General features: G+C 38.9%; 2 protein-coding genes across 4 annotated transcripts in view; one reads left to right on the plus strand and one right to left on the minus strand.

Moving 5' to 3' along the window:
• Positions 1-14,937, plus strand: part of LOC115442654 (proto-oncogene tyrosine-protein kinase ROS) — a 31,772-nt gene extending 16,835 nt beyond the window's left edge. For 2 of the 3 annotated variants that reach the window (XM_030167764.2, XM_037440323.1), the window contains exons 10-38: positions 59-268; positions 359-760; positions 1,051-1,145; positions 1,222-1,360; positions 1,449-1,650; positions 1,779-1,968; positions 2,081-2,199; positions 2,526-2,721; positions 3,010-3,176; positions 3,412-3,599; positions 3,727-3,931; positions 4,047-4,316; positions 4,414-4,619; positions 4,691-5,514; positions 5,600-5,740; positions 6,230-6,467; positions 6,589-6,785; positions 7,115-7,250; positions 7,692-7,825; positions 7,905-8,123; positions 8,198-8,331; positions 8,547-8,711; positions 8,896-9,090; positions 11,545-11,764; positions 12,183-12,280; positions 12,489-12,598; positions 12,866-13,029; positions 13,427-13,480; positions 13,564-14,937. In XM_030167764.2, coding sequence (XP_030023624.2) covers positions 59-268; positions 359-760; positions 1,051-1,145; positions 1,222-1,360; positions 1,449-1,650; positions 1,779-1,968; positions 2,081-2,199; positions 2,526-2,721; positions 3,010-3,176; positions 3,412-3,599; positions 3,727-3,931; positions 4,047-4,316; positions 4,414-4,619; positions 4,691-5,514; positions 5,600-5,740; positions 6,230-6,467; positions 6,589-6,785; positions 7,115-7,250; positions 7,692-7,825; positions 7,905-8,123; positions 8,198-8,331; positions 8,547-8,711; positions 8,896-9,090; positions 11,545-11,764; positions 12,183-12,280; positions 12,489-12,598; positions 12,866-13,029; positions 13,427-13,480; positions 13,564-13,985 — 6,040 coding nt within the window. In that variant the 3' untranslated portion in view covers positions 13,986-14,937. The remainder of the gene's footprint in view (positions 1-58; positions 269-358; positions 761-1,050; positions 1,146-1,221; positions 1,361-1,448; positions 1,651-1,778; positions 1,969-2,080; positions 2,200-2,525; positions 2,722-3,009; positions 3,177-3,411; positions 3,600-3,726; positions 3,932-4,046; positions 4,317-4,413; positions 4,620-4,690; positions 5,515-5,599; positions 5,741-6,229; positions 6,468-6,588; positions 6,786-7,114; positions 7,251-7,691; positions 7,826-7,904; positions 8,124-8,197; positions 8,332-8,546; positions 8,712-8,895; positions 9,091-11,544; positions 11,765-12,182; positions 12,281-12,488; positions 12,599-12,865; positions 13,030-13,426; positions 13,481-13,563) is intronic. The other variant, XM_037440324.1, reaches the window with a different exon arrangement.
• LOC115442655 (probable serine/threonine-protein kinase DDB_G0280133) lies at positions 14,932-21,681 on the minus strand. The gene is made up of 12 exons (XM_030167765.2): positions 21,171-21,681; positions 20,830-20,923; positions 20,441-20,569; positions 20,174-20,293; positions 20,005-20,093; positions 19,823-19,901; positions 19,236-19,328; positions 17,336-17,398; positions 16,787-17,176; positions 16,109-16,309; positions 15,642-15,856; positions 14,932-15,444 (listed from the first exon to the last, which is right to left on the minus strand). The coding sequence occupies exons 1-12, from the start codon at positions 21,550-21,552 to the stop codon at positions 15,200-15,202; spliced, it is 2,100 nt and encodes a 699-aa protein (XP_030023625.2). The 5' UTR covers positions 21,553-21,681; the 3' UTR covers positions 14,932-15,199.
• Between the last annotated feature and the right edge of the window lie 486 nt (positions 21,682-22,167).

Consider the following 22,167-nt stretch of genomic DNA (forward strand, 5'->3'; position numbering starts at 1 on the left):
TATTAAAACATATATTATTAAACACTATCAGGTTCTTATTGCTTTCAACGTGTTTTAGTTACTTATTCTGGGCTCTGCGGGGAGTGGAGCGCGGCGGGCTGTACAGATTAGACTTAGCAAATATTTCAAACGGAGTGCACCACGACGCGCCTCCAGAAATCATTGTAAGAGACGCTCATCTCGGTGCCTTCACCGTGGACCATGCGGACTTCAGAATACTTGTGGCACATCTCAGAAGAAACACTGTTCTTGCAGTCTCTTTAGACGGGTAATACTTTATTAGCAATTTCTCTAATGCTTTAAATTACTAATATTACTCTTCATTACCTCTAAAATATTTAACTGCGGTTAATTTCAGACGCGAAGTAAACGATTTCCGCAGTAACACTCAGACACCAATGTTCCAATCAACGCGGTCTATAGCATACGCAGGTGGGCTCTTCTACTGGACCAACGGCAACGAAATGCTTACAGAAGAATACCACGCAAAGAGCGATAGTTACTTCCACAATGAGTATCCTTTGGCGTACAATACCAAAACAATAAAGACAAGGCAAGTTCTAGTGGCGTTAAGAAGTTGCCAGCCGATACCTGTCCCCGTAAACCCGCCTCTAGGAGTTCAGAGTGTAATGGGAATCAATCGAGCAAAGGTTTCCTGGTCGTCTCCGCATCTTTTAGGGCATCAAGGAAGTGGCGCCTGGCAGCAGTGGACATTTCATTTGCAGCTTACGCAAATATCTACTGGAGAGACAATTAATTTGTGAGTTAAATTTGGATACTTATGCCAATTGTGTTATGACTTAATCACAAAATATGTCTGCTCTTTTATCGATCCTATATATTATAAATTGTAATATTTCATAACTACCATATTGACATTTTATAATATATTTGAACTTGAAAGATACGAACTGTGAGTTAAAGTAGTATGGAAAGCAGAAGTAGAGTTAAATAAACAAGAAAAGTTTTGATTCGTGTTTTGATTGTGTTTAAAATATTTAACGATGTTTAGTTAAAATACACCCACTAAAATATTTTAATTATTTTCAGAACCAATATCACTGAACCGCTTTACATAGTTGAAAGCCTGAAGCAAGATACAGAATATATGATCAGAGTGGCAGCTGTTACCGAATCGGGTTCAGGTACAGCTCATAAAAATCTTAGAGTAAATAACACTTTTTAGATCAAATTGTACCTAACACATGATGTGTCTCTTAGGTCCTTGGTCTTCGGAATTTGTTGGCAGAACTTTACCGTCATCGCCAACTACCCTGCAAAGCACTTTGTTGTGGTCGGGTCCAGATGGGCTTCTGCAAACTGATTTAACTGGAGATAATTTGCAAACACTAATTCATAGGTAATAAGAATCATTTCACATGTTATATCATTTCTATTTTTCATATACTTAAATTTACCAAATAATAATTTTAAATATTTATTCTCAGGGCCCATCTGAGGTATTTCCATATAACCGACATATCGTGGTACCGCGACAAACTCTACTTAGTAACCAATGCTTCAACTGTGCTGTGGTACAACACGACTTCACATGAAAAAGAACTCATGATAAACATGGACAACGTTGGAAGCTTAGCCGTAGACTGGGTTGGAAAGAAAATATATTGGTCAAATCCAAAACAGCAGCTGGTAAGAAACAATAGCATAGTATACATTTATACTGGAGGTTAAAAAAGATATAGATTTTTATGATTTTTAATAAAAGCATTATTTGCAAATACTCTGACATAATTGACATTTCCGTGTATCAATTGCAGATAACAAGAGGAAATTTCGACGGAACTAATAGAGAACCGGTTCCAATTGTGACTGTAGCTAAGGAACTAACTATAGATTCATTAGGAGCGTATATTTACTGGAGCACTGGTCATGCGGTCGAAGCCGCCAGACTAAATGGCGAGAATAAAACGGTTTACTATCCCGCACAGCTATTCAGTGGTAAACAAGGTATGTACATTAAAGTGTTATCAGTGTTATTAATAATTTATACTACTTTGAACCCCAGACATTAAAATACAATTAAATAGGCTGTATAACTATATGTCATAATTTGTTTTAGTAATGGGCGTTACAGCAGATCTGGAAGAAAAGTGGCTCTATTGGTTGGTGCGAAGTTACGACGGATCTGAGTTGCACAGAGCGCGCACTGCCGATCAGTTTTCTTATGGTGTTACAGAGGTTTGTGAACAATGTCTATTTGTTTTTCAACTCTATTTCATGGTAGATTACCTGATTATTTTGCTGTTTAGGTATTTAAAATTATTCCCAGCTACGCATCACAGAAAGAGATCACATATTATGGTTTTTGGTGAATACCTACTCAAACTTTGGAAAGACTATATCTTTAGACTCTATATCCTACATAATGTTACTTTGCTGCTTGTTTGAGACTATTTAAAACCGTAATAGAAACAAATCACATTATTCTAACTAATATCCAAACCTTTTGAAGTCTCTTTATTCTACTCTAGATGAAATATATAATAATTTACGTGTCTTAACAGGTATCAAGTTCCCTAGTAGCTCGTCTTCCCGGCACCGCAACGCTCGGGCCGCTGTGTTACTTCAGCGGCAGACTGGTGTGGGTGCAGGACGCCTCGCGTGCCGTGGTGTCAGACCTCGCTGGGAAGTATACAGCCGAACTTGTGCCCAGGGTACATGTTATAGCTGTCAGAGATCCTACCCTACATGCGGACAGTGGTATGTTTGAGTATACTTTAAAACCTTTTTTTTTATAAACTCATATTATTTAAATCTCGGGCCATGGTGCAATCATGTGAGAATTTGAGCGAGCGATATAACAAATTGGGTTTTATTACATTGCAAATATTTTTAAAGAGAATTAATATATTTACTTGATACTCTAGCAGTCCTCTATTCATTTTAAGAAAGGACCGATCGAATTATGGTTCATTTGGATAATAGGTGTTATTTATGTATTATAACTTTATAGACAAATTACATTATAATCCTGTTATGTTCGTACAGAATCTTTAATCGCCATTCCGGAGACGATAAATTCGTCTTCAATAGCGGTGTCGGGCGAGTGGGACAGGTTCAACGTGACGTGGGCACCCGCCAGCCGCGTCAACATCAATAACAGCCGCGTCTACTACGACGTCAGCCTCAATTTCCTCGGACAGTACAAAATCGAAGTAAGGATGTCAATAATACAGATAAATAAGAATATTTTCTATGTTCATCCATATGTATATCATTTAACTTATTTTTTTTTTTAATACTGGTGTAAGCACTACACCTGATGGTAAGTGGAGTATGATCCAGATACAGTATCGATATATGTTGACGAACATGATAGAATATGATAAATTAGTAACCGGTAGTAAGCATAGTTTTTAAAATCAGACATTATGTGTTTATTTTGTGCAGAGGACGGTGGATGTGGCTTACTTGGAGGTGGTGTCAGTGCAAGCGGCGCCGTACAGCGCGCTGGAGGTGTCGGTGCGCGCGCACTCGCCGTGGGGCGGCGGCGGCGCGGCGCGCGCGCGGGCACACTCCCCACAGGCGACGCCCGCGCCGCCGCACGCGCCCCGGCTCCGAGTGCAGCCGGCGCGCAGGTACTACACACTTACTACTCTACACTAATTGCTGACCCACATTGGTTATTTCCCAACTACTTTAAGCTTTAACCTTATAAAGCATAACAATTTTACACAATACCAACACAATTCACTTTCCCCACAGTGGTGGGCTACCATCAGCGATATTCCGTTGGGCGGCGCCGCTACGCGCAAACGGTGTAATACGCGGATACGAAGTGCAATGTTGGGCGGTGAGCGAGTCTGCGGCCTCCGCTAAACCCTCTGCGTGTGCCGACGCGCGCCTCTCGCCTGCGCACACGCAGCTCATGCTACGCGACCTCGTACCCGCCACTACTTACTATTTTCGAGTACGTAAGCATGAATCATGTTATATAATCTATTTTATGTAGTATCAATAATATAACTCAATAAAATAATGTATCGAATATCGCTTACCTGGTATACATATAACATTATTTCTAGGTTCGAGCTTACACAGACGCCGGATTTGGCCCATACTCCGAAGAGGTTTCCGCATCCTCTGACGACATCAACCCTATTCCAAAAGTTATGATATCTTCACAAGAATTCTTCAAAATTATTGACTTGGATTCAGGAGAAAGTGAAACCGTTCCTAAAAGCACCGGAATACCAGTAGATTTTGCGGTCTCCGTTGAAGAAAATATAGTTTACTGGATTAATGATTTGGAGGAAATATTTACATCAAGAATCAACGGTAGTGGTCATTATAAGGTAGGATACATGTACTTACAAACTTGTCATAGGAGCAGCTTCTAAAAATAGATTTGGCGCTTGTAAATAAATATACTAACAAAGCAACTATTTTCAGTTAACATCAATTAACGGTTCCGCAACAAGTATTTGTGTAGACTGGGTTAGCCGCTCGGTGTATTGGACTCAATTAGAAATCACGCCTCTTGAATCCTACGTAACTTATAGAGCTGATCTCGGGATACCTAACACTAGGCCACGTGTCACCCGAGTGTTTAGCAGGAAGAAACCTGTTTATAGTTTGCAAATTGCTCCACTTCATATGTGAGTATTTTCATAATTCTGTTTACTAATAGACTCTCCTTATACGTTTACATTTATTTTTATAATTTTAGGTCCTTGTTTTGGTATGAGGAAAGCGGACATCCCGGCTTAGGTACATTAATGACTTCACACATAAACGGTTCTAATATTAGAACATTTTTCAATCGCTCCAATGCTGAAACTAAAAGTAATTGCAATTGTCCCGGGAACCCACAAGTATCAAAAACGTTTGTACTCGACATGACAAAAGACCATCACGAACTTTACTGGGTGGAGCCCTGGGTACATCACATAATGGCCAGTGATCTGCAAGGATGCCATTGCAGAGTGGTAGTGGACGCTACAGAGAAAAAGAAATACGGTTTTACCCCCATGTCCATAGCCATCGACAGCAAATATGTCTACTGGTACAACTCCACCGAAAAAGAAATATTCTACACTAACAAAAATAAGAAAACCAAAATTGATCATGTCAAGACTTCGTACGGATACAAAATGATGGCTTTGGACTCTGGTAACCAACGTTATCCGCCTAAAAATTGCTTGTTCCCTGCTGTCGAAAATTTACATCCGAAAGTTGTATCAAATTCCGCATATAGTTTAACTTTGAAAATGCCCGACATACAGAAGCCAAGACATTGTCGCAATTTAAAATATGAGATGCCACTTATAGAGTATACCATATATTACACAATTCACAAAGATAATGATACCAATGGTTGTGATAAAGAGAGTTGCCCTTACGTCGTAACTACTAACCCAGTAACGGTTTTGGGAGACTTAAAACCCTTCACAAATTACACTGTTTTATTAGAAGCTACAAATTACTACGGAAAGCTGCATGAAGTTAAACCACTGGTTGGTTCTCTAATGGTACTGCAGACAGCCGCCGAAGGTATAGTACATTTTTAATTTTTGTATTATTTGGTTCTATAGAAAATTAAATTATTGAAATAGTAATAATATTATTCTGTTGTTAGCTCCAATGGCGCCGAAAAACGTGAGAGGCACTGTATTAAGCCCGGTGCTAGCTTTAGTGGAATGGACGCCTGAGCCAGGCTTACGTTATGAAGTACATTGGCGTACGGTCGAATCGCCTAATAAGCCCAATAACTTTAAAGGTCATTATAACATTTTTTCATACTTTAAACAATAGTTCTTCGAGTGTATCGTTGCAATGTCTTTACATAATAATGGTTTATAGCAGATAACAACAAAATATAAAGGAAAATCATAAAAACAACTACTTTGTACATAAGAGCACGTTCTTTATTACATTTATGTACGTTTTCCTGATCTCTATTATAGAATAGTGCTTTTCAGTCTTTTTGAATACAATAAACCTTTACATGAAAAAAAATCCGTGATAAGACTAGTGATTCATTTCTTTGTCACGGGTAAAAGCATGATTAGACAAATTAGTATGATGAGACAAGAAAATAAATAAATAATAATATTTGTTTATAATTTCTTCTGTCTTACGACAGTGTTCTCTAACCATGATTTCGCGATCCCGCTAGGGTTTGCGAACCACCGGTTAAAAAATTCACTATAAAGAGATAGTGTAATAATACAAGTTCTAAGATTGTAATGGTTTAATATTTATCTAGAGCACAACACGTTCGAAGTGCGAGAGGGCGGTCGCGCGAACCTGACGCGTCTGTCGCCGAGCACGCAGTACAGCGTGTGGGTGCGCGCGCGCTCGGCGCACAGCGCGGAGGGCGCGGACTCGCCGCCGCTGCGCCTCGCCACGCCCGCGCTGCCCGCGCCGCTGCGGCTCGCGCGCGCCACATCCACCGCACTCTTCGTCCACTGGACGCCGCCATCGCCACGTGACAGACTTTTCCGGTAAGCGATAAAGAAAAAATAGATAACGAATTTCTCGGACGGTCCACGAAAAAATTTATTAACACCTTTTCGTCGCATTCATAATACGCAACGGAATTAAGTATATTCAGTGTTTTTCCAGATTTAAAATCGAATATATAGAAGCCTCCAATCCAACCGGGAAATGGTTGAATTGTTCTCGAGGGGACCGCGACGAGTGGATCGCCAGCGCTCTCCGGCCGTGTACCCGCTATCGCTTCCGATTGCATTTGCTCTATACCGCCAATGCGCCGCCTTATTATTGGCCCGAGGATGACAGTTTTATCTACGAAACTCTTGGTAAGTTGAAGTATATTAATTTATATTGTTCACCTAAGTTGAGTATCGGTCCGTATTATGACTATTTACCCCATTACTCTATAGTAGAGCGAATGATTTTTATTGTCCAAATTCTAAAAGATCGGTTAAGCTAGTACTACACACATTGGGGCAAATTTTTTTTTGCACGTGGCGTTTTATTGGTCTGACTACGCAACTGCTTATGTATAATAATATATTATATAGAATGAATAGTGATGAAACGTTTGTTTATATAGTAATTAGTATAACCCGCATCAAGTCCAGTAGTGTAGGGCACGTTGGTTTGTAATGTGTGTGGTGTGGTGCAGGCGACGTGCCGGGCGCGCCGGGCGGCGTGCTGGTGGAGGCGGTGGGCGAGCGAGCGGTGCGCGCGTGGTGGGCCGAGCCCGACGCGCGCGGCGCCCCGCTCACCGCGTACCGCGTGTGGGGCGCGCGGCCGCACAGGTACCGCCATACTTTAACTACGAGTATATATTGATACAATACTTTACAATGTTATAAACATCTCAAGTTATTGTTTTTTTACAAATTCAATTGTCATTTAATTTTATTTTATTCTCCTGATAACTGAAGCCTATTCGCTAAATATTTAAACAAAGTAATAAATAACTTATGAGGGTAGACAGAATTTATTGATCACCTTTTAAGTACATCTTTCTTTTGATTTAAAGTTAAAACATATTCACGGATTTGACGTGTGACGGCACATATATAATAAACTGGGTAATAAATCCACCCCAACACATTAAAATAAATAATTTTGGGTCCACAAATAACAATAAGTTTATAATTCTATTCTACTGTCTAGTATAAGTGCTTACAGTACTTATAATTAAGCTTACATAATTAAGTTAATAAACAAATAATAAATACCCTACTTTACAGACCAGCTTACGTGAATGAGAATACGACTAAAAATTTAAGTGAACTGCTACCGCCGAATCTTCCATCCGACATCGACGACGAAATGAAGATGCTCATCGTACAAGAGGGATTGGAACTACTCCACAACGGAACACGTAAGCAAATTGTTAATAATGTTTTACGACTTAAAGAATATTGTACTAAAAGTTATACTGAATGTTCGTTATTATTCAGAATCCTATTGGTTGATTGGCGCGGGGGAAGTGCCTGAAGGATACATAGTGCGAGTGCAGGCGCGTAACGCTCACGGCTGGGGGGAGCTGTCCCCCCCGCGGGTGCTCACGGCGCCGGCCCCGCGCCCCGCGCGACCTCCCCCGCTCGCACTTGCAGCACTATTGGCCTTAGCTGCACTACTTGCTCTGGCACTGGCCCTTGCTGCTGCTGTCTTCTACGGTTAGTATGATTTGAAACATTATATTAGAAATATACACATTGTCAATAAGATTAACAAGGTTTCTCTTTTGCAGCTTACAACCATCGAACAAAAAAGAAGGCCGCCGTCGAGATGCAAAACCAAATAAACGTGCCCAGACCAGATATGGAACTCGCTACCCTTAGACAATTACCTATAAGACATTCCACTAATATTCTGTATAATCAGGTACATCATTTATACACATTGTATACTAGTTATGTACGTAACTATTTTTCATAGTTTATCCAACAGTAAATACTACTTACATAAAGTTATATCAAATACGTTTTATAATAAACTTCTTTTCACTTTTCCATTAAATGTTTATCCACACAACACATAGGGTGATTAGTAAGAAAAGTTTCATTTGAAGCAAATAAAACACTTTTATACAATTTCAGGGTGTACATTGTCCGACGGACGCTGAGCTGGCCAGCCTGCCTCACATTCGCCGAGAGCAAATAACGCTAACGAAATTCTTAGGCTCCGGGGCTTTCGGGGAGGTGTTCGAAGGCATCGCCAGACAACTTAACGGAAACACTGCAGACACCAAGGTTGCTGTTAAAGTAAGTTCTACGAATCAATCCCTATCTGTATATAAAATATATTAGATCTTACCGGTATTACTATATTTTGGCTTTTACTAGTGGCGTCCCTCACATAAGTCCTTTTCCCGCCGAATATAACTCATTCCCGGCATAGAAAACCTATAACATTATGTTTTATTAACATTCTTAATATTCTTAACAGACGTTACGGAAAGGTGCCACTGATCAGGAAAAAACAGAATTCTTGAAAGAAGCGGCGCTCATGTCTAATTTTAAACACGAGCATATTCTACGGCTTCTGGGGGTGTGCCTCGACAACGACCCTAATTACATAATTATGGAACTCATGGAAGGAGGCGATTTACTGAGCTATTTGAGAGCTAAGAGGGCTTCTTTGGTAAGTTCCATCGGTTTGTTTAAAATACGCCTTATCTCCATAGTACCAAAATATTGGATAATGCAAAATTAATTTGGTCGAAATACGTTTTCATTTTAGGTGGAATCAACTTCATTTAGGAACATTTAATTATTATCTATACTATTATACTTAGTCTGGCCATAAATACTGTTACACTTAATTATAAAAAAATATTACATTTGAATTTCGAATCTGTCATTTTTATACGATTGTTCATTGTGTTTTCTCATTTTGGCGCCAATACATTGTAAAATATTTTGCGATATTAAAATGGTGTGGGGTGATAAAGAGAACCGAATCGCTGTGATAGCATTACACAAAGTAGGTATGGAGCCAAATGCAATTTTTAAAACTCTCCATACACTTGGTATTAGTAAAATGTTTGTGTACCGGGCTATTAATAGGTACAATGAGACCTCCTCTGTTTGTGACAGAAAAAGATCTGGCCGTCCACGTAGTGTTCGTACGAAAAAGGTGGTCAAAGCAGTAAGGGAAAGAATTCGAAGAAATCCTGTCCGAAAGCAAAAGATTTTATCTCGGGAAATGAAGATAGCACCTAGAACCATGTCGCGTATTTTAAAAGATGACTTAGGACTTGCAGCCTATAAGAGACGCACTGGCCATTTCTTAACTGATAATTTAAAGAAGAATAGGGTGGTAAAATCGAAACAACTACTGAAGCGGTACGCAAAGGGAGGTCACAGAAAAATTTTGTTTACGGATGAGAAAATTTTTACAATTGAGCAACATTTTAACAAACAAAATGACCGTATTTATGCTCAAAGCTCTAAGGAAGCTTCCCAATTAGTCGACAGAGTGCAACGTGGACATTATCCGACTTCAGTGATGGTTTGGTGGGGTGTTAGCTATGAAGGAGTGACTGAGCCATATTTTTGTGAAAAAGGTATCAAAACATCGGCACAAGTGTATCAAGATACCATTCTTGAGAAGGTAGTTAAGCCCCTTAACATCACCATGTTCAATAACCAAGTATGGTCCTTCCAGCAAGACTCGGCGCCGGGTCATAAAGCTCGGTCCACGCAGTCTTGGTTGGAATCGAACGTTTCGGACTTCATCAGAGCTGAAGACTGGCCGTCGTCTAGTCCCGATCTTAATCCGCTGGATTATGATTTGTGGTCAGTTTTAGAGAGTACAGCTTGCTCTAAACGCCATGATAATTTGAGTCCCTAAAACAATCTATACGATTGGCAGTGAAGAATTTTCCCATGGAAAGAGTGCGTGCTTCTATTGATAACTGGCCTCATCGTTTAAAGGACTGTATTGCAGCCAATGGAGACCACTTCGAATAAGCTTTTTATATTTTTAATTGTTTTATATTTATGTATTAAACTGACACACTGTAAAAGTAATAAATGTTATTTGCAGTTAACAATTTTCTTTTTTCTTTATTACAATATTTATGGCAAGACTAGGTATAAAGCTGAAGAGTTTGTTTGTTTGTTTGTTTGTTTGTTTGTTTGTTTGAACGCGCTAATCTCAGGAACTACCAGTCCAAACTGAAAAATTCTTTTTGCGTTGGATAGCCCTTTGTTCGTGGAGTGCTATAGGCTATATATCATCACGCTATACCCAATAGGAGCGGAGCAGTAATGGCTAATCTCAGGAACTACCGGTCCAAACTGAATTTTTTTTTTTGCGTTGGATAGCCCTTTGTTCGTGGAGTACTATAGGCTATATATCATCACGCTATACCCAATAGGAGCGGAGCAGTAATGGCTAATCTCAGGAACTACCGGTCCAAACTGAAAAATTCTTTTTGCGTTGGATAGCCCTTTGTTCGTGGAGTGCTATGGGCTATATATCATCACGCTATACCCAATAGGAGCGGAGCAGTAATGGCTAATCTCAGGAACTACCGGTCCAAACTGATTTTTTTTTTGCGTTGGATAGCCCTTTGTTCGTGGAGTACTATAGGCTATATATCATCACGCTATGACCAATAGGAGCGGAGCAGTAATGAAACATGTTGCAAAAACGGGGAAAAATTATTAGTTTTGAGAGCTTCCGTTGCGTGCGCTGCGTAAACGGTTAAAGTTATGCAACGATGATGTATGACGGGATTGTTCCTCTTAAAAAGTTCTAAAAATATATATTATAAAACAAAGTCCCCCGCTGCATCCGTCTGCCTGAACGTGTTAAACTCAAAAACTACCCAACGTATTAAGATGAAATTTGGTATGGAAACAGTTTGAGACCCTGGGAAGAACAAAGGCTCCCGGGAAACTACTACTTTTATAACGGAAAACTTTACCCTGAAAAACTTTATAACGCGGGCGGAGCCGCGGGCAAAAGCTAGTAATTCATATCCCTGGTAAAACTATAATACTTCACAATCCTAGTATTACTTTACAAACTACACAACGAAATTAAATATTCTTTTCCACATATATTACTATGAATTTTTTGTTTCAGTACACACCCGAATCTTTAACATTACTGGATCTGCTAAACATGTGCGTGGACGTGACTAAAGGCTGCAGATACCTCGAGGAGATGCACTTCGTCCACCGCGACCTCGCCTGCCGCAACTGCCTGGTGGCTCATCGCGCCAACGGACGAGTAGTTAAGATAGGCGACTTCGGACTCGCTAGAGATATTTATAAGAATGATTACTACAGGAAGGAAGGAGAAGGTAGGTCTTTACCATTATTGTCTGGCTAATAATTACCTACCATAGTGGCGTAAGTCTGTGTAGTACTGGGATCAGCTAGTGCAATCGATACTCTATCTGGACGCAACTCTAATCACCATCAAGTAAGTTTTATGGAGTTGATTGATGTAATAAGGGTCAGGGAGTGGTTTAGCAGCTACCTCTATCTGGTTTTATTGTTCATATACACTGGTTTCGTACATGTGATGAATAATGGACACTACTTATAAGAATTTCCTGATTTTCCTTTCCCCCCTGAACCTAAAACCGGCATTTGCGTTGTGACGCAAATACCATACGCCAGAACCTGGATACGCTCATGATGAAGATAGGCTGCCGTGCCGCATAAAAACAGTCGTTTTGTTTGCTCGTAAGATGAGGATGCAATATTTTTTTCCAGGATTGCTGCCAGTGCGATGGATGGCAGTGGAATGTCTAGTCGATGGAGTGTTCTCGTGCCAATCGGACGTTTGGGCATGGGGCGTTTTATGTTGGGAGGTATGTATTTTCAGAAAAATTATTGTAGAGTTTACGAAACAGTAAAAGACAGCTTAAAAGTTTAAAACTGCACAAAGTTAATACGCGAAAATATACATATCTGATAATAATCTATCATTTCATTTACGTGATATATCGTTCATAGAAAAATTAGATTGATTTATCAAAGATGGTGGCATATATATTAATTTTTAAATAATATTTGTAGATATTATCCCTGGGTCAGCAACCATACCCGGCGCGGACTAACCGGCAAGTGCTGGCGTACGTCCGAGCTGGAGGAACACCTGACAGACCGCCAAACTGCCCTTCAGTGTTGTAAGTGTATTCTATACTACCCTATACAACTTGAAGTTTGAAAACAATGATTTTTGCATGTGGTGAGATATCTATCCGAATAACCATCACTGCGTATAAGCCGGCGTAATTGTGCTGATTGTCGAGCAATCATCATATATTTATACGTATTATTACGCTCTATCTGAACGCCACGCTATTAACTGTCTGCAATGGAATCTCTTAGTCGCGCCCATAAAATAAATCTATTTTCTCGCTTTATTTCGTAAACATGTCTGTTGTGATTAGATACGAGTTGCTGCAGAAGTGCTGGAGCTACCGCGCGGAGGAGCGGCCGTCGTTCCGGTCGTGCCTGGAGGTGGTGGCGGCGCTGCGCGACAAGACCTCGCCCAACATCACGCTCACCGCCACTCCCGCGCCGCCGCCACACTACCTCACGCTACTCGGAGATGGTATTACTTCCCAAATACATTTGAATATCGTATGCATTAAAGATCAATTTGTATCAAAAGCTGTAAATATCGCCTGTCATAATCACTCAGTATGGAAAATCATAAATAAAATTATCAATTATTTGCTTTATCATATTATGATTAAAATATAAAATATCAAAGCTAAAAAAAATATCAGAAAAGCATGTTAAATTCGTAGGTACTTACAGATCCTTTAAACCAGAACATGGAATTTTTCATCTAATTTGCGCTATCGCTTTACAGTTTAATGTGGGTTTAATCTTGTCGACTAATCGTATTCAAATCATATTTTGATATTCACAGTTTACAAAGCATAAATTCATCGTGAAATATTTACTAACCTCAAAATGTAATTGTGCATGATCCGCATGTTCAGACGCCATCGACAACCGCACGTACCTGCTGGACGAGAACGACAACGCCTGCGTAGGTTTGTTACGTAATTATCACCTCTATGTTCATCGTTCGTATCACTCGAGTCGATAGAGAGACTGACCAGAGAGCATTCCGCAGACGAAGACTACCCCGAGCAGCAGATGGAGCCGTCGCACCTGCTGCCGGAGCGCGCGCCCAAGTACCTGGAGCTGATGTACGGCAGCTCGTCGGACGGCACGGTGTGCGGGGCGCCGTGTGACGGGTACGAGGTGCCGCGCAGCCCGTCGTGCGGCGCGGCGTTCTCGCGGCACAGCGTCGTGGGCGTGGCGCCGGGGCGGCTGGTGTCGCCGGGGCGGCTGGTGTCGCCGGCGCTGCTGCGCTCGCAGTCGCTGCGGGCGGCGCGCAGCCCGCGGGCGCACGCGACGGTCGTGCCGCTGCGCAACTCCCGCGCCAAGCGCGCCTCGCTGTGCGACGCCCCGCAGCACGCCCACCACCCGCACCGCCCGCACCGAGACATACACTTCCAGTTCGACAAACACATATTCAAGACTCCATTTTAATCTGTGATATTTACGAATCTCTTCACGTTGTGTACATTTGTCCACCGATTATTATCTATAAGTTAATATTTAAAATTATTTATTATTATTGAATGCCTGTAAATAAATTTTGTAGTCAACGTTGTATATATTAGAATAACTTTATGTTGAGGCTTGGGCCGCATAAAAATCTCATTATCGTAAAATATTTTCATAGCGAAGGCCTTCACTTCAGTCAATTGCCTGAAATTACATGATAAATATGACTGGGTGCATGGTATTTTATATGTAGATTAAGATGTTTATGTATATCATGTAAATGGGTACCGAGGACGATATTAAGGCCGATAGGCGATGCTTATTGCATGTGGGTGTTTACTTGTTGAAAATCGAAACGATGTTTCAAAGTTAATTGTATTTTATGATAGAATAAATAGTAATTATTATTGCCGAACTATGTACAGTTGCGTAGAAATATGTGCAGTATAAAAAGTCGAAACTTGATCATCGTGTATATGACCTACAATGGAATAAGCTATGTAAAACATTTTGGGTTCAGTTATTCATAACGATTTCTGTACTAATAACAACACTCTGTGTTGTACATCTTTTCGATTTTCGCCATAACCCAAAGGAAAAAATATTCCTACAGATCTGAGTATCCTCCTGAGTAGAGTAGAATTATGATATTTCTTCCGCCAAGCGGCTGTGGCCATATAGTGTTGGGTTCTGGTTCGAATTGATAAGTAAAAATTCTGGGTATTAGTTGATTAGCATACGGCGCAAAAGTGCATCGTCATACGGAATTAAATTTCATGTAATAAAGCCACATATAAACCGCAGACTGCACACAACACTGCACCGTGTGTTGACTAGTATAGCGACAAAATATCGATGCATTTAATATTGTGAGCCATGTAATTAATATTTCGAAAAACTATGGAATATATAAAAGTAAAGAGATTGATACATTTAAACTGTTTTAATTTCATAAGATGCCAATAGCACATTTATACGGTACGACGCATTACAATAATTTGGTCTACATAAAACATGTAATTTCACATTACAATATAATTTAACGTCAAATTTGATCGCACCTCTATTGTTATACCGTCCGGGTATATATACAGTGGCGAAGGGCCCGTATAATTCCTACACGATTACCTTTGCAAACTTGTCAAAGATGTGAAATACTAATAATAAAACCTATGAAACTAATACGGTATGAGCGTTCACTCCCCGTCCTCGACGAGTTCTTGCTTGATGCGCTTCTCGTGCTTGATCTGGTCGGTGGTGGCGACGCGCGGGGCCGCGGCGGGCGGCTCGTCGTCGTCCTGCGCGTCGTCCTTGCTGTTCTCGTGCAGCAGCACGTACTCGCGCTGCGAGAAGCCGAACTTCACCACGTCGCGCTCCAGCAGCTCCACGTAGCGCCGCGGCTCGATCTTCTTGTTGTTCACGAACGTGCCGTTCGCTGATTCTGTTATCATATGCGAGTACATATTATACAATTATAAATTGCTATTGATTCGTATGAATACGTTGGAACACTTGTTTAGGTCAGACACATTTCAGTGCCAACAATCTCCACTGTTTTGGTGAATACATTGACGATGAACCAATTTTAATTAAAATTAGTATGTAATTTGAATTCTATAACATAGCATGTTTAATTACCTAAATCGATAATATAAGGTCGGACTCGTCTCCCCTGCGACCCGTCAGGCCTGGTGAAGGGCGTGGCACGGTACTGCAGCGCCGAATGTTGTTTGCTGATGGACGGATGCTCCAGAGGTATATCGCACACTTTCTTATCTCTCCCTATGAGGAACGCTGACTGTCTGTGTATGTACAGGATGGGCAAAGCCTTGTCACCTTTGAAAGGATAGAATCTGAAACAAAGTTCATTCATGTTCAATTTTTTATTATAGTTATAGTCTATTTGTAACGAGAAATATTACTAAATTTTTGTTAATACCGCTTTATATCTAACGTAACGCATTATCAAAGTAAATCATTATTATTAAAACACAACAAAAAAGGTATGTTTATCTGTAACCACATTACTGCTTGAAACAACACATTCGCAAATAATTAAAGCATTCGATTTTATCGTAGACAACAGTAATTACAAAACCGCTTACCTCCATCTTCGTTTGGGTTGTTTAGCATCGTCAGGCTCTGTGTATTTAATGACGACCCCATTTACAGTATTAGCGTCGGCTGTCAGTTTGCCGGATAGGCCGAAGTTCGGTTTCTCTTTTTCACCCTTATTTTTGTCAGACTCTTTTTTAACATCTGCTTTGCCCCAAGAATATTCTTTGCTTTCATTGTTATCGGTAAATCTGAAATATTATCATAAATTAAATAAACTTTGGCCGACTACGCCAATGCGATATTTGTTTGTTGTCAGAAATGTAACAAAATATTTCTGGATGAATATGACGTCACATGTATATTCAAATAAAATATTATTGGCAATCGCAGAAGGTAATTTTTTTTAAAATGTAACCCGAGGTAATTGGCTCAGTTAACATATCACAACCAATTTAACAGAAAGCAAAAACTAAGACAAGGGTTAATAAACCCAAAAGGGAAGCCGCTAGGAATCGGGTTATATGGACGCTTTGCCACTGATTAATAATAGAATTTGAGTATCCATTTATAGTTTTGCATAACATTAAATATTGGAATAACAACTTTACAAGAATAATCTTTACAAGACAAAAATCTCCATAAATTCAAAAATAGATAAGAAAATATAGGCAAATGATATAATTGCGTAAAGTAGCGAAGTCTTGTCATAATATATAGTTAAGTACCTTGTTTTCCGTTCCCGAGACCTCCTTTCTATTTTGATGTCCCGACGATCTACCTTCCGCTCTTCGCTTCTGTTGCGGTCTCTGCGGTTGTCACGGCCGTCGCTACGTCCGTCGCCACGAACGTCACTACGACCGTCGCCACGACCGTCGCCACGAACATCACCACGACCGTCACCACGACCGTCGCCACGAACGTCACCACGACCGTCACCACGACCGTCACCACGAACGTCACCACGAATTTCACCACGAGCCTCGCCGCGGCCTTCACCACGAGCATCACGGCCGTCCCCTCGAGAGTCCCTATAACGGGTGTCTCTGTCGTCTTTAGGTTCTGTCTTTATGGTGCGCTCTCTGTAACGCTCGACACTTCTGGATCTTGAATATTCCCTGACAAGTATATTATTGATATGAGATGCAGTCCCAAATCTAATATCTAAAAGCCAAAACTCATATCGATTTTTAGATAAAGTATTTCTGTACCTACTTATATGATAAGAATATTATATATAAGTATTAAAATCCGATTTTTTACTTTCCAATGCTTACCTGTGTGGTACAGGACTCTTCTCAAGTCTACCAGCTGGCTTCTCGCGGCGAGTGTCACGTGCCCTGTAATCGATAACATAGAATTCAACATTATATATATGGATAAGTATTGCTGGCGTTAGCAAGGACTAAAACATGAGTAAACATTAAAACACATGAAAAATATATGAAGAAAAATGCAACACCAATGCGTAATTTTATTTTTGCGCGTTTTTTTTTTCAGTATTATGTTTGCATTACATGTTTCCACGCACAAATTCTTTTACATTGAGGTGGTTGGTATAAAGATTTTTATTTATTCAAAAAGGTTTTAATCGGATTATTATCTAGTACCACACATAGCTAATTTTCAAATAAAAGAACTGGCGGGGAACGGGTTCTTATTATAAACGTATATATTAGCTGTACAATCTGTAAAACTGTCTTCGTCACGAAGAACCAATTACTTTGTCACTCCTATAAATCTTAGACTTACCATTACTCATGACATAAACGTTGAATTGGAGACGTATACAGTTGAATTGGAGATAACAGGTGCACCTGTACTCATACTTACTTAGGTAAGTATTATCCAGTCGTGGATATTTCGAACCAACTTGTTATTAGTGTTAGGGGTTACTCTCGTTGAAAGATTGATATCATTCTATCGTAGAATATCGAACTAGTAGTAAAGGATGTAAGAAGAAAATTCACAAAATCCGTTCTGCTTAAATTTCAGGAGGATTTATGCGCCGTAAAATATTGAATTTTTTATGACAATATTCCGTTTAAAGTCCTTCTCATAAATATCGAGTTATTCAACAACGACACAAATCCTTTCAATATATTTTCCCATTATTTCTGTAGACGGGTCCACATGCCATATATCTGATTTGTTTGTGTAGGGTAGTCCATTCATCTTTGCGATTACTTTAATATGTATCAGCATATTTTTCATAAGGTTATTGCAATCTCTTGTGATTGGTTTATTATACCTGGTGTAACATTAGTCCAATGATAAAATAATTGTCAAATTATTATGAGAGTATTATAAGTATGTTGTAATTTGTTGTAAAATTGAAGATTTAAATAACAAAATGTCGAGATGTGTATCACCTATAACGTGATGCGATTTATTCTTATTTAAGTCGGAAAATTATATCATCATCTTCATTTATAATCTTATTCATGAAGCAGCTTCTCTGAGACATTTCTTGAACTGTAATTTTATCCCTTTACATTGCATATTTTCATAAGAATTTTTCATTCATTTTTTAGAAACAATTTATTGCTGATATCTCCTTTGTGTTTAATTTTCCTCATTTGGCGTAAAAGAAATACAATATCAAAAATTATAAAAACAAAAAATATCAACTGAAGGCAAAAAAACTGTCTGTTCTTGTTTTGAAGTCATGATACTATTGTCTTTATCTTTTTCTGTACTTTCTTTATCTAGTCACAGCATTAGTTTCCGTTCAGTACGCGTTGAAAGCAATATAACGAAAATAATGTACTCCAGCACGACATTTTATCTGCCATCGATCTTCTTTTCTCGTATGATCTTCATTTCCACGTTGGAAAAATTATCCATACCATCAATCTCTGACAAATTCGAACAAATTTCAAACATGCCTACAGTGATTATCATTTAATGTGCAAATACTAAAATATCTTTGCAACACCAATATTTTCGGATCATAACATTTTTCTGTAGAGTAGTCACTGTAAAAACAAATACATTTATTTAACGTCGAGGATCAAGTATAAAGTCAGTGCATGAGCATGCCATATTTGCTCCAGAAATAGTCAATTGACAAATAAAACATTAGAATTTGCAACAAATTTTGACTATTGCACTGACTTATTGATCATTTTGTGAGATACATATATGTTCATTAATATATATAGGAGCTGAATTTACCTGTCTGATGGTCCTCCATATTCTTCGCGGAATCTTTCCTTCTTTTCTGGAAACTCCCTCTCATTGAAACGACCAATTTCAGGAGGTCCCCGCCTGATACAACACAAATAAAATATCATATATTATTCAAGTATAACACAGACATAAGGGCACGTTAAAATATGGCGGATGCGCCGCGTATATACGCAGCACACGCGGCAGTCACAAGCAGTTGCTGTAGTTGTTAGCATGCATCTTTAAGGCTCGCGTAAGGGGCAGTTACTCATGTCCAATTCGCCCCTTACACACCTTGCAATATTGCTTCAATGTGTCACTACTCACGCCACCATTGACGCAGCTCGCGAGTGGTGCGTGAACATTTATTTTATATACAGGACGACAAAGTGACTCCGCTACACTTGATATTAAGTAGAATGGGGTCCAATAGAATGTCGACTGACGAGAAATGACTTCTCCTTGACAGTCCGGCCTGTTGTAACCCGATACAAACAGGCTAATAGAAAAAAAACTTTTTATTTCCATATCTAACATTCACATAAATAAAAGGAATCACTTTATTCTAAGAAATTTACCAAATATTCACATACCTTTCGCGATAATCCTTATTAGGCTCGTAGTCCCGCCTTTTCGGAGCCCTGTCTTCAAAACGGTTGTTTTGGTTGAACCCTAGAATGTTAACCTTTCCTTGTGTATCATTAAAAATATTTAGCTTATATGTCACAAATCTAGTACTTGACATCTATTTTTAGATTAAAAAAATATAACCAACCTCTTTGGTCCTGACGAGCATATGCCTCTTCTCGTGGCCTTCTATTAAATTCATCTTCAGGTGGCCTATGATCTTCATACCTTGGATTTCTAAAATGAAAATGTCTTTTTTACTTAACTAAACGAAATTATATATTTTTATATAAATAAAAAACATAAGTAATTCATACCTTTTGTATTCATTGTAATCTCTTTGCCTTCTCCCATAGTCATCATTATATTCAGTGTATGGTACATTTTGTGTGAACTTGTCTCTATTTGTGTCATACTTATTTTGATATGGTTGGTATCTGCAAATATATCATGATTTTAACTAATTATACCAAACACATTTATATGTAAACAAATACCGTGTTAAAATTTATTTAAAAAAAATCTTAACTAAAAGGTATGTTTGACAATTTCTTATTCAAAGAATAAAACAACTATATATCTACCTGTCAGAGCGCTCCCTGCCATACTGCTCTGGTGCCTGAGCCCTGCGCTCTTTACTAGAGCCTCTGTAAAATCTTTGCACCTCCCTTTCCCTTTCATAGTCAGCTGACATTGATCGCCTATACTCCTTCCTAATAATATTTATTCATAATTTACTATTCATGGATAATATAAAAATTAATTATTGATGATATAGGACTTTGATAATAATTAAGATTATCTTTCCTTGTCTAAATTATCATGTTCTAATATAGAACTTTTAAGATAGTTTGGTCTTTGCATTGTATTACACAATATTTTAACAAATAAAAATAACACCTAGTCTAATAAAATTCAATTGAATTATAGTTATGAAGAATACATATTTTATGTAATACTTGTTTATACTTACTGATAATATGTGCGGACAGGATGACTTTCTTCCTCTGAAGATCCTCTACGCTCCTTAACTACACTGTGTATGCGGCGTTGAACATGAGCATCCTCTAAAATATAAATGATTTTTTGCATCAGTCAAAGTGATTTAATACATTGCCACTAAAAATTTAAATCTGTTGGAAATTACATCAGATACCATGTTTTCTATAATTTATAATATCTAGCTTGTAACACAGATTGATTCAAATGTAATCTGCCACTAGACCAATGAGGTGTCAAAATTGTTATCAGTAAATATAGGTTACATATATAAGTATTATGAAAAATGAAAATGACATAAAACAAACAGGTTACCTATTTCACTAGCGGACGAGCTACGGGTGCGCTTGTGTTTATGTTTGTGTTTGCGTTTCTTTTTAGATGATATCTCGCCTTCGCTGACTGAGGAGACGTCCTCGGCGTCCGACGCGCTCTCATCCGCGGAACCAGAACGCCGTTTCTTTTTTCCATGCTTCTTCTTCTTTTTCTTGTGCTTGCGCTTTTTAGCTCGTTTCTGGTTGTCTGATTCTGAATCTGATTCCGAAGAATCGGCACGTTTTCGTTTCTTTTTGTGTCTGTGTTCCAGTAATGATGATACCTCACTGTCACTATTGGAACTGCTGCTGCTTTTCGCACTAGCATCAGATTCCCCTGTTTCTTCAGATGATATGCTATGGTGCCGTTTTTTAGACTTCATTTTACGCTTACACTCTTACAAGAAAGTAACAACACAAGACACTAATAATTAAAAAGAAACAAATGACCACACCAAGTTTTTTTTTATATCAAACAAATCTACAAGCAAATGTCAATTTTACAATTTACAAAATTCAAAATGTCGCCTCGCATAGGGCTGTGCATAAAATATAGATATGTAAGTCAATGTTTCTACTTTGAAGGATTTATCCGTTTTCTGGACGAAATGGCCGGGATTTTTTGTCATAGTAACGTATTTCGGGAGTGTTGAACACGTGAACCATTATTTTGTAATTTGATTGATTTATAAGTTCCTTAAAATCGATTTTACATTAAAAGATAAAGTTATGGAGTATAAATAGTATTACGTAGTACGGACTACTTGTTAGGTCATGGCGAGTTGAAAACCTACTGATCATACTTATCCGTGATAGGTATCACTGTTTTATCCAACTCTGATACTAAACAGTAGATTATTAAACAGCAGTTTATAAAAAAGACATATAATCGATCTAATGGGCTATCTGTGGTATCAATTCGTGGGCATTGTTGCTTTCCCAGTAAAGTTGCTGTAAGATGTCTAGCTATTAATAATTTAATTACATGTTTACTGTAC

Source organism: Manduca sexta, chromosome 19, assembly GCF_014839805.1.
Source record: "Manduca sexta isolate Smith_Timp_Sample1 chromosome 19, JHU_Msex_v1.0, whole genome shotgun sequence".
Taxonomy (NCBI): Eukaryota; Metazoa; Arthropoda; class Insecta; order Lepidoptera; family Sphingidae; genus Manduca; species Manduca sexta.

Coding starts and splice junctions, on each gene's coding strand:
- LOC115442655 (XM_030167765.2), bottom strand. CDS start 21,552: ATGAAGTCTAAAAAACGGCACCATAGCATATCATCTGAAGAAACAGGG. Junction 20,924..21,170: donor CTCGTCCGCTAGTGAAATAG/GTAACCTGTTTG, acceptor TTTATATTTTAG/AGGATGCTCATGTTCAACGC. Junction 15,445..15,641: donor ACCTTATATTATCGATTTAG/GTAATTAAACAT, acceptor ATATGATAACAG/AATCAGCGAACGGCACGTTC.